This window comes from Dicentrarchus labrax, unplaced genomic scaffold, assembly GCF_905237075.1.
Source record: "Dicentrarchus labrax unplaced genomic scaffold, dlabrax2021, whole genome shotgun sequence".
Taxonomy (NCBI): Eukaryota; Metazoa; Chordata; class Actinopteri; family Moronidae; genus Dicentrarchus; species Dicentrarchus labrax.
This window is the reverse complement of record NW_026136709.1, coordinates 5,483,120-5,500,410: the sequence shown is the minus strand read 5'-3', so window position 1 is coordinate 5,500,410 and position 17,291 is coordinate 5,483,120. Positions and strand designations below refer to the sequence as shown.

The 17,291-nt window shown below is 42.7% G+C and overlaps 1 protein-coding gene across 4 annotated transcripts in view; it reads right to left on the bottom strand.

The window, feature by feature from the left end:
* Positions 1-17,291, bottom strand: part of mpp7a (MAGUK p55 scaffold protein 7a) — a 136,251-nt gene that overhangs the window by 7,782 nt on the left and 111,178 nt on the right. For all 4 annotated transcript variants that reach the window (XM_051411251.1, XM_051411253.1, XM_051411254.1 and 1 more), the window contains 5 exons: positions 15,589-15,759; positions 9,063-9,143; positions 5,724-5,817; positions 2,817-2,925; positions 814-957 (listed from right to left, as the gene is read on the bottom strand). In XM_051411251.1, coding sequence (XP_051267211.1) covers positions 814-957; positions 2,817-2,925; positions 5,724-5,817; positions 9,063-9,143; positions 15,589-15,759 — 599 coding nt within the window. The remainder of the gene's footprint in view (positions 1-813; positions 958-2,816; positions 2,926-5,723; positions 5,818-9,062; positions 9,144-15,588; positions 15,760-17,291) is intronic.

Below are 17,291 nucleotides of genomic sequence, written 5' to 3'. Positions count from 1 at the left end.
CGGTGCGTTGCTGACTGGGATCTTGGCCTTAGTGCTGCCTGTGGCGAGCGAGACACGCGAGCGAGTGAGCGAGCGCCGATCCCTGACGGGGCTGGGAAAACCATCATCCACCCACACCCCCGCCCCGAACCCCCACCCCCAGCTCCCACACCTGGCAACTTCACAGCAGCACCGAACACCTAATTGTTTTCATCTGCGTCCCGGTTGGGGTGGAATATAGGTGCTTGAGGGATGACCTCATCACTCACACACTGTACACGAACAGGGTCCAGATAGTGTTTCTGTTATTTCTTTTGCTGCTAATCTGTCGGGTGTAAAGCCATGTGTTTCGACAGTAATAACACCATCGCATCATTGGTGCGTAGCTACATCCTTCATGTGACTGATCATCCTTCAACGTATAAATGTCAACATCTTAAACAGTCATATAGTGTTTGACTGTGTTTGGATGCCAATTTGCTCTCTGGCTGTATGTTTAGTATCCCCCCTTTATCCTTACTTAATGTATATCCTATTAGCTGTATCCTGTTATTTTCTGCTATAGTGATCCAATTTCCTCACAGGGGTCATTAAACTTTCATTTCACTTAATCTAATCTGAATAGCATTTACAAATATCATCCAGTTTGGGGGTACCAGCTGGGGTGTTAGCAACTCAATGAAAAGTATATTAAATTGACTTCCTGTGATTGTCTAAATTAAGGCCAACCTGACCCATCTGGTACTTCAAGCTGTTTGAATAACTGTAAACAACATATGGTGATCAATGTCTGATTCAGCGTGAGAGATAAACTTTCTTGTCACGTTCTCTTACCGTGAATGGCTTGGCGGATCCCTTGTCGTCCTTGCCTGATATGATTTTGGCATTCTGTCTGGTCTCCCTCAATCTCTCGATCGCAGGAGGCTTCACAAACACCACAAAGGGTTTAAACTCTGCCGTCCGCAGGTGCTTTATTGTCTGGACAGAGGAAAAGGAAAACAAATATGAATGTAAAAGCAAAGGAAGGGTGTGAAACGATGCCATCAAGCAAACAAGAAGGCCATTAACCTAATGGCATCAGAACAAGAAAGGTCCTCGTCATCGTGTTGACAATTCATTCAATAGTTGTTGAGATATTTCAGTCTGAACCAAAGTGATGTGTGGAACGACCAACCGGCATTGCCACCTCTAAAACCATGCTGCTAATGTGGCTCAAATCTTAGTTCAAAGTCCACTTAGACTTTGGTTCTGGAGCTTTCAACTGTATCATGGAGTCCTTAGTTTGCTCAGTTTGCATGAAAACGTAGATGTTCCAACTTTCCCTGATTCTGAGCACTTCTTGTCCCCGTTCACTTTTTTTTCATATATTACACTTTGCTCTAACTTTTACTTTATTATTAATTATAAAATTACTGAAATAATCTTTAGGCCTCTAACTCAAATCAATCTGAGATCGAGAAAATAGTATTTGGGTAAGCTGTCACATCTCATGACAGTGGGTCAAGGTTGTCAATAGTCTCAATATTAAGATACTTTTGTCTTTAAAACAATACGATATCTGTTAATAATATATTTGACAGTATCGAAAGTACCAAAGTTATATTAAAAATAAAACAGATCTTCAATCAGAACTATGCCATCCATGACTGAACTATTGGAAATCCAGCATTGTATCAAAGGTTAAGATTCTGGTATCGTGACAACCTTACAATGGGTTACCGCATTTTAAAGGGTCATAAACCAAAAAGGTTGGGAACCACTGGTTTAATGTATGGGTGGGTGAAACAAAAAACAGGCCTCTGGTTATCTAGTGCATGTGGTTCTTTTAGAAGACAGCGGAGGATACATTCCTGTCTACATCTGCCTGGCCTTCTTGTCTCTTCTTTCTGGTGGCAACTGCATGAAACAACGCCACCAATCTGGTTCTCAAGAGGTAGAAGAGAGGTCAGAGTTGGTTAGTGGTGGCGTCAGGCTTCAGGCTCTCCCCTGGTTCTGGCACCGCGATCAGGGCTTCTCACTGTGTTAATAGGCAGTGGGTCCAAAACCACAACTGATAGGAAGATGGATAAAAACCCAAAGGAAGGGCCTGAGAAGAACCACTGGGAAGCATTCATCGCAGCCGAGTCAGCATGGGAGCAATAACATGCTTTGACACTGCCACTATTCTGATCCATGAGTCATGTTAGAGAAGGGGCTCAAAGTAAAGGTAGGGGGGGATGAATATTGGCTTACACAAAACCACAAATGTATGCCAAAAACAAAAAAGCACATAACTAACTGCACATACACCCACATGAGCTTCCACAGACTCTTTCTCACACACTTCGGCCGAGGGCTCTCGGGCTGAGTCGCATTGCCGCTCAAGCCGGGGTGGTTTGAGAAAATGCCAGCCTAATCTATATAATGGTGTATTTGTGCCTGTGTGTCATTATCCACTGAGTAAAAACAAACAGAGAGGAGCTGCTGGGGCAGAGGCTGGACGATACGGGCCCGGCCCTGGATTCATGGAAATTGTGCTCAGGGGGTTTGTCGGGGCTCAGTGACAAGCCGGCCATTTGTGTAGGGTCTGATCACCACCACCCAAGACACATAAGCCAAAGAGGAAATCTTCAAATGGAGGAAATTAGTGGTAATTGCTCCCTCAAAATGCCCCCTTTAAAACCCGCTTTGGTAACCCAGTAAGCAGCCAAGGCCCAGGGAAGAGAGAGAGAGATCTGCTTCCGAGATAGGTAGGGGCAGAGGTGCCAAAGGGCTAAAAATACAGAGAAGAGGGAAGAGAGGGATGGTGGGATGGTGAGATTAGAATGGGATGGAGAGAAAGGGTTTGTGTCACTCACGTGAGGCTGGACATCCAATAGGCACACTTTGTTCTTGGAGAGGACAGATCGTATGGAGTCTAGACTTGTCCCGTAGTAGTTCCCTTTGTACTCGCCATACTCGATGAACCTGAGATGGAAAAAAAAAGAGAAGATTGTTGAGCAAGAAAACACCTTTTCCAAACATCTTTGAGTGGGGATTAGCATCTAATACAACACTAATGTCCCTCGGGAGTAACATTAGAATCTCAGCCTAATCTGGTCGACTGTGTCAGCACACTCCTGAGATTCATCTTCGAAATAATGATATATAAAACCCTACAAATCCACAGAGACAGGAGGATTACTCTTCCAACCGCTGACAGATCTGAAGATAGCATTCTCCAGCAGAACTTAAAAAACAGACATTTTGGCCGCGCATGTTTTTATATAATCTCCGACGCTACTCTTTCAATCAGTAACACCTGTTTGTTCCAGAAGAACCACAAAGCCCCCGAATGCCAAAACCTCCCCTCCTTTAATCCACCAGGGTTTTAGCCCAGAGAGCAACCGCATAGGCGCAAGCAAACAAACACTTTTCCACCAGATAATCTTCCCCCTTTCACACCAATCAACTGTCATGAGAAAAAAAAGCCACCAGCCAGTGTATTTTTAGCTGCAAACAAGAAGGAAAAAAGGCAGCGAGGAGAGTAACGACGTGGAAAGAATTTGGAGCTAATAGGACTGCGTGGTATGCTTGCAGTCTGCTCATGACGAGTGTCGGACAGAATGACTGCCTCAGTGTGACTGATGCCATGTAAAAAGAGAGTTTTATGGTAATTGCCCATGTAAGAAAGTTTTACTCAGCATTTTTTTTAAAAGAAGGGAGACTTAAGCGTCTAACAAACCTCATATTAGGTTATGGGAAATTCATTTAAGAGCTTACAGTAGCCTGTGTCAGAAACTCACACCTTGCAGCGTTGCAGTCGTCAGGAGAAGGTATATAGATTACAGGAAGGCATGCCAGTGGAGGTTCGGCTATATTGAGAGTATGGATTGTTGCCATTTTGACACAGAACAGGGCTTCCCTTGGGAAAGTTGTTCAAGCTAAACACACGTTGTTGTGGCCCCAATTCAGAGACCTTTTATTTCTGCACAGAGCGCATTGTTTCTGCTGCATGCAATGAGGCATAACGCAAACAAGTTCATCTCACTCCTCGTCTACTTTGCTGCCTTGTAATTTCAGCGTGGAGTGTCCCACGCATCCACCCCACATCACAGCTCTGTCACTCACCCCTCCGACTCCCTGAAAAACATTGCATGCCTCGACCTACACCGCAACATGGCCTAAATATACAGCCCCCCTTTTCCCTTCTTCTCTCTGCATGCTCTGACACTCCATATGCACTCACCACCACAGGCTTCCCTCTATGTCATAAGTGGTGCATGTGTGTGTGTTTGCGTGCATAAATGTTTTGTGCACCCTACAGTATATCTTTTTTCCCCCTTTCCAGCTCGTGTGAGACCGGCAGAAAGGCATCAATCATTCTTATGACTATTACAACTTGCATTTCAATTTGTTGGCCGCAAATGTCAAGGCGGGCCGTGGTGTGGCTGGATTCAGAGAGAGCGCCTAAGGAAAGGAGGAAGCAGAGACAGGAGACCTTGGGGCCACTGTCTGGAGATCCGTTACCAACACAGGGCCCGGCCCTGTCAACACCAGCTCACACTCAGTTACAGAGACACACAGACGACAGCAGGGAGGCTGTGTTTGAACAGTGGCAGCAAGTGCCGGACCAGAAAGACTGCTGCTCTCACCGCTGCACTGCCTCTTAGTGGTCCAGAGCACAGATAGATAGATGGGCTCCTCAAATCTCACACATTATGAACACAGTGTCTGTTAACCTTTGAAATAGTTAAAATGACATTAAACACTGTATACATGTGATTGGAATATAACTATGTAATCAGGGCTGAAAGATCAGTTTATTAATCCAATAGTTGGGGTAAGAAGTAGCAATTTTGATAATAAATTATTGGTTTAAGTAATTTATAAAGCAAAAATGTCAAATATTTGCTAGTTCCAGCTTCTCAGATGTGATGATTTGCTGGTTTTCCATTTTATATGTCATTGTAATGGAACTAATTAATTGACAAATAAAAAAACCCAATACTTTTTTAAATGATTATTTAGATGATTATATAATGTTTGAGACTAAAGTTATAATAATAATAGAAAAAAAAGTCCTAATAGTTTTAGAATAAAGTGGTAACATATTAAACAGTTTATGTGTTAAATGGGGGTTGATGGAATGTGGGTGTGGGTTATACATTTCAAAAATAAGCACCACATTATCATAGAGCTGGGGATACTTAAATGAAATGAAACTAAGTGTGTGATGTATGAGTTGTATATCAGAGAGTGTATTGAAGCAAAAAATATTTAACAACTTGGATATATTTACAGTGTGGCTGAAAAACCACAGCATATGGTAGAACCTGTTTAATGGTTCAATGCTGAGATTTCCATGAATATTTTGATTATAAAGCAGGTCTAGATGCTAATAAATACTGTGAAAGTATCAAAATGTTCAATCCACGGACATAAAAACAGCTAGTATTCAGAAACTGTGTCAGACAAAGAGACAAAACACAACACAGAATGTCCTGTTCTTGCGTGAGAAAGGAGATTGAGATGGTTTTTGGTACTTAAAACAACAAATTTATCTAAAACTTCAAATAAAACACCAGAAAAGTATAAAATATGGAAGCTTTAAACTTTGCTGTGTGCACCCTGTGCAGCAGAGGCAGGTTTTACGTTGTTTTAAGTTGAAAAAATTGACATCATGAATATCTGCAGCCCATGCTCACTGTATAAAGTTAAAATGTGAAAGTTGAACAGTGTGTTGGGTCTGTCATTAGTTTATTTCTTCACTTTCACAAACCTACTTGTTGTTGTGGATATCCGTCTCAAAGAGGTGTTTGGAGATGAAGTGGTACTCCACGCCGTCGGCCTCCTGGTTCCTCTTGGCCCGACTGGTGTCTGAGAGAGAGAGAGCAGAGGAGAAGCAGTGATTACCTCAAACCCAGACTGTCTGACTCACTGTTGGGGCTGAAAGCATCTGAACTGAGCCCCTTATTAACATCGCTGGAAGTCTGAAACACAGCACGCTGGGCCATGCCAACCCTTGTATATATTATTGTGTAATAGCACTATAAAATACACAACCTGTAGTGCTGCAGCACTAAACTCAGACACTTAACTGACATTCAGCAGTGGTTTACTGGCTCTTATTAAATTTGTCTCTTGTAATGTGGCTGCAGTGCCTGTAGAAACAGAAGCAGTAGCGTTAGCCTCCAGTGTTAGCCGCTGTAAGGTAATTGAGTTTGGGAGCTCTCATTAACATCAAGTCTCTACATTTACTTGGCAGTAAACCATAGAGCTTTGCTGTAAAATGGGTGGTGGGGGCAGCACGTGGATGGAACGCGAGCAGACAGGGCTGGTGGATTTGCAAGGGTCAAGGGGTCGACTCACACTCCGGCTCATTTCAGGAGCGCTTCAAAGGTCAGAGGGGAGAGTTACGCACCCGTCAGACACTCTGACCAGCTCCAAAACAAACTATTAAACTTTTATCACCTGCAACCAAAACTGCCAAGTTCTGCTTTACTCTCCTCTGAGTTGTTCTTTTCGTCAGCATGTGTTGAGGCTGTGCCCTGGTAGTGGACCAGTGCCTTTCCTTTGTATGGTCCAGACTGATCTACAGGGTTCATGGAAAACCAATGGTGTGATTTATACAATGTGTCACTCGCTTGAGAGGGAAAGACAGCCATAAATCCAACTGTGGTGGAGAAGACACTGAGGAAGATCAATGACTTTCTGTCATCAGCCCCAGACAACAGTAGGAAAAACACGAGGAGAAGGCCAAAACAGCCTTGTCATAAGATAACATATACTTATACCTCCCATTCAGAAACGTGTAAGACACAGTGCCAGACAGCCCCTTGGTAGTTAGACCAACACCATCCACCATGCGTTATTTTGGCATCTGTTTTGTGGCACAGAAAATAATTACAGTGCAACAAAAGAATGTGCATCCGTTCAATCCCAAATCATGGAAAATATCAGTAAACTTGGACTGGAATCAAAATGTTTAACCCCCTACTCTAATGGCTTATTGCAGTGCTCCTTGTGTTTCTTAGACGGCTGGTTTACATTTTACAGCGACAAGCAAAGAGAAAGGGAGAAAAAATTACCCAAATCTTAACCGGGGCCACAAGCCGGTGGTCTCCAAAGCTCCGGTTTTCAAATTAACAAAAAAGGGGTAACGCTTTCGGGCTTAATCCGAAACAACAGCAAGTGTTAAACACATCCATGTGTCCATTGGCAGCGATCAAACATTAAAAAAGAGGGAGACGAGATACTTTCCGAGTCTCTTTCCTCTCAATGAGAGCCAGGACTTGTGCCATACGTCCTCTATATGGGTCAGAATCAGGCTGTCTGGGCTCTATTAAACTTAGAATCACAGGTCACATTTGAGAACAATTAACATGCCTTGTGGAAAAAACGGCCCCACCGATGGGATTTTAATACCAGGGACATTTCAAGTGTCAGACTTTGACTGGGACACATCCATTATGCCACACGGCATGTAACAAACACAGTAATTAATATCAGTGGTCCTCATATTTCCTTAAACTCATGTCGCAGTTTCCCTCCAAGCCCCAGATGGTAACTACGCAATTACTAATGCCACTGCCCTGCTTAAATGTATAAATCAGAAAGATTTATTTGTCCCAACATGCTGGCTTTGGGACATCAGAACTGCAAAAAAGTAAAAAGTTTGCAAGGCTCTGAGAGCAGCAGGGCTGGATGGTGTTCAGAATTATGGCAAGCTGTCGTTGGGTCCTTAAAAGGAGAAAAAAAGGGAGGAGGCAGCGGGGGAAAGAGACAGAAAAAGACGGAAAGAAAGTGAGAAATAAACTGAGAAAGAAAGGAGAGTGGGTAGCTCAGTGCCAATTGGTGAAGCAGTGGAATGGCATGTCTTCAGGAGGTAGAAAAACGCACGCTCCTCCATCATTGGGAGCTTGTCAGGCAGACTGTGAAAAGCTGACAATTACACAGGAGGAGAAACAACCGCCTGGGCCTTGAGAGGAGCAGCCGTGCTGCCTGAGAGCTGCCCTGGGTGTTACTCACTGCCAGACAGCTCCCTCTGTGTGTGTGTGTGTGTGTGTGTGTGTCTCAGACTGGACCTTCATCGCTCAAACAGTACAAGCACTCTCACACATTGCAAAAACTTAACTGGAGCAAGAAAGCTAAACATCCTTCACCTAAAGTGATTATTTTGATTTGTTGCTAAAAACTCACAGGGTGCACCGGGGCGCTGTGCTGTCGGAATTTGATCTGGCATCTCGAATGCTTACATTTCTCCGAGAATGTGTTTTCAATGTGTTTGTCTCGGCGGACAGATGTACAAGAGGCTTCTTGGGCACAAATTAATTCAAAAGAGTAGAGAGGGAGGCAACCTGTCCCCATGACAACACAGCTGTAGTGTCAGTTATTTAATGTCTGAGGAGGGCCCTTCCTCTGGAGACAGGTAACACCGATAAATGATCAGTGTCTTCTTCTTGTTTGCTTATTTTATCTCTCTGAGCATCTTGCTGTTTACAGTAAGCTGTCCACACGTACACCGAGTGCTCACTTACAGCAAGATGTGTTTGTTTTCAATTAGAGAACAAGCCAGACTCCATTTACAGAATACAGTGGCTAGGGGTGATTCTTATGTGATACACCTCTCTCTCTCCCCCATTTCCTGTCTTTATCTCTACTCACTATCAAAATAAAAGCAAAAAAATGCCCCAAAATAAGATCTTAAAATATGCATTTTTTAAAGGTAATCAAATAAAAAGATAATGAATTTTATTTTGTCAACTTGCTCTTCATTTTTCTGTTCTAATTAAGATTAAGATAAGACAGAATAAGAGAATAAAGGCAACTGACACTGTATTATTTTGAAGCAAAATGTTCCTTGTTTTGTAAGCCTAACATACAAGGTCCGTCAAAGTCTTCTTATTGTAGGTTGAATAGAATTACTGTATTTGCTGTTGTAGTTTTCTAATGTCCCACAGTCCACTGGGCTTTCTTATAAGCTGATCTAAAACTGTGGTCTGGTAAAAGGCTTATGGTGGACACAATGTGACAGCTGCACACAGATAAGAAAGGAGAAACATGCAGAGAGGAGGGATTGGAAGACGAATGCAACTTAACCTCAGTGGAATGAGTGAACTTACGTGGGATGGTCACACTGAAGTGCTGGGGGTCTGAGATCAACAGTTTCCTCTTAAGCTCATTCAAACCGATGCCTGTGGGCCCTGCACAAACACAAACAAGTAAACACAGCATGAAAATGACAGAAGTCACAGAATATATCAAGACTAAGACAGATACTGCCATCAGAATGTTTTCCCCTCTCCACTTAATGTGGAAAAGTGCACTGCAGAGGCTGACATATACTAACTTTTAGTTCTTGGTATGTATCAACTCCAAAAACACTGGATGCTACTCCTCCCATAATGCAACTTGATAGCTTCTTTCATTAAACCCTTCCGGCAAACCCCCACACCCGTCAAAGTCCAAGACCCCAGCCTGTAACACAGACGTCCTGTTATAAATATGTAGTCTCAAGCCCAAGTCAATATACAGTAACCCTCATCACCAACAGGGTTGTTTTTCTCTTCAGAGCCACAGGACACACACAGAAACAATTCCACAATCTCACTGGTTGTATAGCGCTCATGATGAGTTAACTTAACTTGATGTGTAAAATTGGTGAATTGTCCCTCTAAACAAAAGTAAACAATACACTACAGTGCATTATAACAATACAACTGTACCTTATATATATTATCACTATAGGAGCTATTGTCTAGTAGTTACATATCTAACACTATTTTATTTTACATGCCTGTATGAGCTATAGATCACTATATACTGTAATATATTATATTTTACTTTTCAGTGAGATAGTATTTTCTTAAATGTTATCTCCCTAATATTTTACTTTCTTCTTTATTCATTTCATACAAATAAGTCTTGTTTTTTTTTTACCTTTTGTCTCTGTGCTGCTGTCATGTGAATTTTCCTTCTGGTATCAATACAGTTTTACCTTGTCTAATCTTAAACTGTTCTCTACCTTTCTGTGGCAGTGACTGTGCTTACTGTATTTATAGTCACTGTTTTTTTTTCCCAAGGAAGGGAAAATCTTTCTGTATTTCTGTTATGCAATATTAAATCAATTTACCACAGTGTGAATTTAATTTAATATTCTATTAAAACACAATCAACCCAGTAAAAGCCTGTTGGAGCAAAGATAATTGATTTAATATGATGAAGCTCCAGGAATCCTACAGTTACAGTTAGTTTTGAACCAGTTCCTGTCTCATTGTAGTTTGGCAGAACCTCTAATAAAGGTACACAGACGAGGTAAGGAAGCCTTTTCCCATATTGTTGCAAGTCAGCTGGATTTTCCATCACATCCTGAGTGGGGAAACTGAGGCAATGAGTTGGAGAGGGGAAGACAGGAGAGACTATTGGAGTATTGACTATTGATCCATCTCTGGCTCCACAAGCTGAGTGGCTGTCTAGCATTTAATAGCCAACTCACCAACAAATGAAATTAAATCTGCAGTAGGTAATTTTAAAAAATATCTTTTTTGTGTCATATTTGCTGAAACTTTCCCTATATCCTGACAGTAGCATATGAGACAGATAATCTGTGAAAAAATCAGGTTCCTCTGGCTCGTTCTAGTGCTCCTAATTGCATTTGCAAGAATCCATCGGACCTGAACGAAAACAACCAATCAGAGCCAAGAAATATAATTGATTGTTGAGTCTCATTCCCAGGGCGTCAAATACAGACACTTTGGGACCTGGGAATGAGACTCCACAATCAACTTAACTGATCTTCAAGCCTCCAACACAATGTGTCTTTATAGCTCTCTCGGCTCTGATTGTGGTCTAATCTGGTTGTTTTGGTTCAGGCCCAGTGGATTCTTGCAAATGCCATTAGGAGCACTAGAACGAGCCAGAAGAAGTTTCAGAAAATATGACAAAAAGTTATTTTTCTAAAGAAATACCTACTGCACCTTTAATTTGGATATTAAGCTTTGGTTTGTACAAATAAATTAATGAATAAATTAAACATACAGTATTTAGGTCCTTATTTCAAGCACAAATGGAGTTAGTACCTGTAAATGCAGGGATATAGATGTTTTTTCAATCTAAGAACCTTGTTTATACTGGTTTTGGTTTGATGGAAGTCACTGAATCAATATCCAAATGTTCTCTTTTCTTTTACAGTTTTCCCTCAGTCTCTTTTTCTACTCTGTCGCCAAAAGCCATTCTCCAGTATTTTGGTGCTCGTTACCAGGGAGCAACATCATCCTAATTTGAACCGACTGGCATCAGTGTCTCTGACGAACTGGACAAGAAATCAGTTTTGGAGTTACAAGTGCAATGGCTCTGCGTTTCAGTGTTTTACCACAGCTCTGCCGTGTGTGGACAGTTAGAGACAGCGCTTGATCTGGGCTCGAGATTCCTCGCATGCCTGACGTTCTGGGCAGGCACTACAATCGCATCAAACCCTATTGGAAATTCGTTTCTCCAGGCAAATGTGTTTAGCAGGCCGCTCCTCTAAAACAAACGGACAATGAGTTCACTCAGCGATGCGGATAAGGTGGAAAGAGGGAGAGGGAGAAAAAAAATGCTCTGTATTTCTAAGAGAAAGAGTGCTCCTGTTTCCTCTCGTGCTATCTGCGCCGTTCCTCTACATTTCATCTGGTGTGAAGCAGGAAGGTTTTGGAGTGATCCACAAGCTGATAAATAGGTGTGGACAACAAGGCTCTTTTAAGTATAATCTCTGAACACTGGCAGCCTTCACACACAGACAAATTCACACCCTATGCTTTCCCTTTACTTCTGCACCCAGCAACACATGGTTTGGGTCCTATTGTGCGACTGCTGTAAGTGATAAAAGCTGTTTCCTCAGCGCACTCACACACTCCAATGTGAATTCAAAAAGAGGGAGAGAGAGAAAAAAAAAATAGAGAAAAATACCCCGACCCTCTTTGGACCGACGGCGCGAGGCATTCTGTGGTTACTGTCTCACATAAACAAGCACATGGCCAAGCTAAGACAGCAATCAATCTTAGCTGGGGAGAGGGAGTTTTTCAGCGAGGAAAAAAAAGTCACAGAACCTCGGGGTTGAGAGCCTGGGTGATTTATTAAGATGAGGAAATGGAGTTCATTTTGAATTTGTTTCGGGAGCGCGGGAGGAATGCAGCGCCGCTGTTTGAACAAGGCTGTGGACCAATGTTGTTGTAGGTGCTGAAGGTGGCAGAGCGTGGTAATAGAGGCTCTTTTATGAGCCCTATCACACTGGTGCAGACAGTCCTCCCGGCAGGCCACAAACCTCCACACAAGCTTGTTTGCTTGAATCTGAGCGTGGATATCAGGGCCCGGGCACAGGGGACCGACACAGCCGTTTGTGCTACCCTTGGTATGACTAACGGCCCCACTTCTACATGCTTGTAAAACCATTTTCACCTTGTACATCGCTCCCTTGCTTGCCACTTGTGATATCAATGATGCATGGCAGCAGGCCTTCATCAGAATACCTCAGATGGCGATTAAAGCTTATTCCAGCTGTACCACCGCCTGCCAAGGGGGCCCAACAGGCCCACCACCAGGTCTTTTACAAGCAGAAGCAGTGCCCTGTGGTCCTGTTCCATCGTCTGACCTTAAACACGCCACCTCTTTGTGCATTGTTTGTTTCAAACAATGCTCCAATACAACAGCAACATTATAAATCTGAACGCCACAATAAAAAAAGTCATAACTCTTACAAATTTTCTGAACTAAGCTGCAGTATTTACATTGTGTTTATGTGTTTTCTCCTCCCCCATTTGTCTCTCTCGCTGGCCCTCTTGCAGTACTTCTGGCCTTGCAGATTGCCGTGCCAGTAAAAGTGTCAGACTTCATTACCGCACTCATTAGAGAAGTTGCCTTTAATATCGCAAGCTTAATAACTTCCAGGCCAAGCGCGGAGCACATCGCATGCAGTTTGCGCCGAGAGGCCGAGGCCGGGCCCAACGAGGCCCAGCTACGGGCCCCAGAGCCACGACCCGACCTCAAACCTCCCAGCCTGCCTCACATCCAGGGCAGGGTATATTACAGCATTACACACAGTGCTGGCGTTGCTGCTACCACATTTAAAGGATGACAGTGGTGCAGTGTGGTAACCACAGATCATTAACAATACACTGCTACTACATTTTCAACAGGAGGGAAGTCTTCAAATAGAGCTCCAATGTTATATATTTGGATACCACATAAGCATTCACTTAGGCATCAGTATATTTGAAATATGTTAGGGCTAAACCCCAAACTACAAACCTTCAATTCATCAAAATATTACTCTAAGTTCAGTGTGTCAAGTTACAAGGAAATGTGGAAATCAGCACACCATTTTGTCAGGTTAAATAATCAGATTTCTTTCAAAACCATCAGTGGTTCAGTCAAACTATGCATGCACTATGTAAAATATATATTTTTATTGGCTGTCTGATTTAAAATGTATAAAAACACAGATAAGCATCTTGATTTGTCTTTGAAACAGATCTCAGACTGTGTGCTCCATTTAAGTGCAAGAGGTGGGCAGCAGGTCATTCATTAGTGGGTACTGTGGACCTGTGCGTCCATATTAATAAAGAAACGCCTTTAGGCATTCCTGAAAAGATTTCTCCACATGTTAAAGGCGGTCAATGGGCCGCAGTAAGAGCAATAATAAGTCGTCTTTTTTTACTTTTTAAAACCAAAAACACAAGAGCAGAAGTGGAACGGATTAAACAGAGTGTTTATCTGCTCTAACATAAGCTGCAGTTGTTAGCATGTCCAGCTAACTAGCTTTCTACTTATAGGAGTATACAAGCTACTTCCAGTGAAGTGAAGAGCGGCATATCATTAGCCAACTATGTTATTATGTGGGGTTACAGATTATGTTCGAAAAAATGTAGTAGCACATCCACTGTGTCCAACTGTGTGGAAGCATAATATCATGTACATCACAGAGTCCAACTCACTAATGCTAGCTTCATTATGCAGCTAGCTATAGCTGATAAAGTCTGCTGGCTGTTGTAGTTTCAGAACACAACATTTAAAATTGGTGGCTTTTGTCTACCTCTGTAATCACAGACTAAAAGTACAAAAGATTTTGAGTGGTATTTCTGCCATCATTATTGTACACTGTATATGTGCTGTGAAAGGTCAATGGCTGGGATTGAAAAAGGGCAGAGAACAGGTCTGAAGCTGAAAATATGCAGCTAGGACTCACAACAGGGGCTGAAGTTTTCAAACCAAACAACTTGCTTAACAGAAAAGAAGAAGAGCAGATACTATTAGTGGAGAGTGATTTTCTCAAGCGTTAAAAACATTGCCCTTACATTGAGGAATAAAGTGTCGCACCCCTGAACAGAAAAAGACAAGAGCAGTTACAGAGAAAAGATCTCTAATAAGAGAAATCAAGAGAGTCCGGTGGGAGGAGGAAGGAGAGAGGGAGGGCAGAGAAACATAAAGCAGATCTTTCCTTGGCCCTCCGCTTCGTTACGTGTGAAATTGTCCATAGGTTGTCCTCCAAATTATGGAAGTTAATTGAAAATATTTACATTAGCATGACAGGTGGGAGAGGTTCAGCATCCTCTGTGTAAGGCTGTGACATGCTGGCAGGAAAATGGGCTCGCTAATTAGCAACACGTCTGATGAAGTCCATGCTCTGCGTGGAACAGTTAAGTGAACCAAGGCCTGGTCAATCAGGCTCAGGAGCACACCTCTGCAGAGAGCATGCGTGAGGAAAAAAAACAACAACCTTGAAACCTTGTTGCCAGTGGTGTTCATTTCTAGATTAACCTCACGAATGTTTAAAAACTCCTTTTGGAATGTCTGAAATGAAAAGATGAAGAGTGGAACAGACTTTTGAGTCCTCATTCCTTGAGTGTATCTCGTCCCTCGATGAATTGATTGGAAGGAATTGCACTCAAAATTTGGGGAATTTTTTGTTCCATCTGTGTCTGGGACATTCTTGTCATTCTTTGTTACAAGTAACAAACCTAAAAAGGAAAATGTGGAAAAGCCTAGAACTCACTGATGGTACAGTTGGTCCTGAGAAAGATTTAAGTCTTTACTGTTGCACCTGGCTTAGCATATTGTTCCAGCATTCACTGGCAACGCTCGTCTTCCAACCACAAACACAGAATGAGAAACCGCTAAATTCATTTCAAGACCTTGGCACGTTATGAAGCTCTTTGGAGGGCTTTGTAACACCCGCTCCTCCAAGCAAGTGTTAACAATTCCGTCGGCTCGAAAAAGTGAAAGGACATCGAGAGCGAGGTGCCGTAAATGAAAGCAGTGAATGTGACTGATTAATATGAGGTCTGCTCCGTCGATTCCACTGGGTGCTAAAAGTCTAAATTAAGGAGGCCCAGGATGAATGCGAGTGAGTCCCTGCATTGGGAAGCTCATTTCTGGGTTGCGGGTCGTGGGAGGGCAAGGCCAGGCCACCTGGGGCTTCTGGAGCTGCAGAACTCTGAGTCACACAGTCGTCTGCAAGTGTCACTACGCAGGGAGGTGATGGATTTTATTAAAATCTATGGTGCCAAGTTTAACAGCAGTAGAACCCACCCCCTAATCTCAAAAACAAAGTGTGAGGTAAGCCGTGACATGCTTTTTTTTAATAAAGTTTTTTGAGTCCAGATCTCTACTCACCCACTAGGACCACCAGCCTGTGTTTAGCTCCACTCTGCCTGCGGTACGGGGTGACCTCCTCGTACGTGGGCACGTCCGCCATGTCGTACATTTCGCTCTTCTTACACTCGTACATGGACTTGTTGGTCTTCTTGTCCCGCCTGCTCAGACGGAAGCTTCTCCTGAACCCAGCTGGAAGACCGGGATGAAATGACAGTGGAAGGGAAAGGAGACAGAAACAAAACACATTAATCTGTAAGGTACCAAAAAAAAAATCACAAAAATGTTTGTGTCAGTATGCATGTCTATGACGGTGTCTGAATTCCGACACCACTGTATGCACACATGAGCCCGCAGCTGTGCAATTCGATTTATGGTCGTTTCAGTGTCTTGGCAAACACCTCCACGGCTCGATGTCCAATACCTCATATTGTATTGTGCAGCTCAGTTTTATGACAGCTATCTTTGCTGTAGGTGAAAGAAGAACAGAGTAACACTCGGCCAAACAGTTTCCCTGGATATCACCCTCAAACACTTTACTCACATTTTCCCCTGGTGACATGTAGTTGACTTTCTTTCACTTCTTCCGTGCATGCACATATCTCTTGGAGACTGTGGTGAGGTTTTAAGGCTTTTGAGTTTGTGAAAAGCTATACACAACATTACTGGCTGTTTTCTCATTAACAATTTTTCCGCTTTAATCAAAGTAGGAGTGACTCATGCTTGTGTTTCTTTTATATTTGTCTTGTGGTCTCTAAAGCCAGATTTCTGCTAAGGGATCATTGTGTGAAATGGAAGAAACTGGATGTTTTTTTCGTGTAATTGACTGCTACAGTATGTGAATTTACTGCTGGTTGGTCAACGGTTGTTCACATAACTGTCAGGCTATGATTTGCAATTCGTTCACATTGCAATTTTAGATAGCTGTGAGGTATGTGTGTGTCATTTAGTGTTCTTTGGCTGGCCGCAAAGGAAAGGTTGCCCTGTGTGTTCGGGTCACTTTACAACTTCTGTCATCTCTGATTGGTTTATGGTGTCCTCCGTGACTGCTGGCGCAAAGGCGTCTTGACATACTGATCCAAGAGTGTGCACGCCTCGGTCTGATAATCTATGACAATATCAAAAGGAGACATTTAGCCCTAATTTGAGGACTACGGTTTCATATTTATGACAGATGTTGATTGAACCTAAAAAGAAGTAAATCTCCAGAACCCAGGATGTCTAATATCCTATTTCGGCTTACGGTCATGGGTTGTTTTCTGCCTTCTCTTTCATTATTGCAGTTTTTAATCAGTAATTAATGAACTCAAAGATATGACGCAAGATGCTAGGGTAAGATTTAAGACAGCATGAAAATTATGGACTGAGAGAAGAATCAGGAGTTGAAACAGCTCCTGATAGCCGCCCCCTTAATACTTTCCACAACATTTTCAAACCACTGTGGCGCTGTGCAGACTTGCAGCAAAGAAAAAGAGTCTGCATTCTTCTCAGCTTGTTCTTTTCCAAACAGTCCTTTAATAAGGGATGGAGCTGCGGACCTATGCTTAGTTACAAATGAAACACACTGTAAGTCATTGGAGCAGAATAATAATGTTTTTGCATGAGCTTGTGTATACGTATGAGCGTACACACGCGCCCGAGTACTGAATATAGTGTTACACTGAACATTTAGGGCAGACTTTGTTCCACTGTGGGCAAGTTGTGGCTTACGTTGTCTGTGCCAT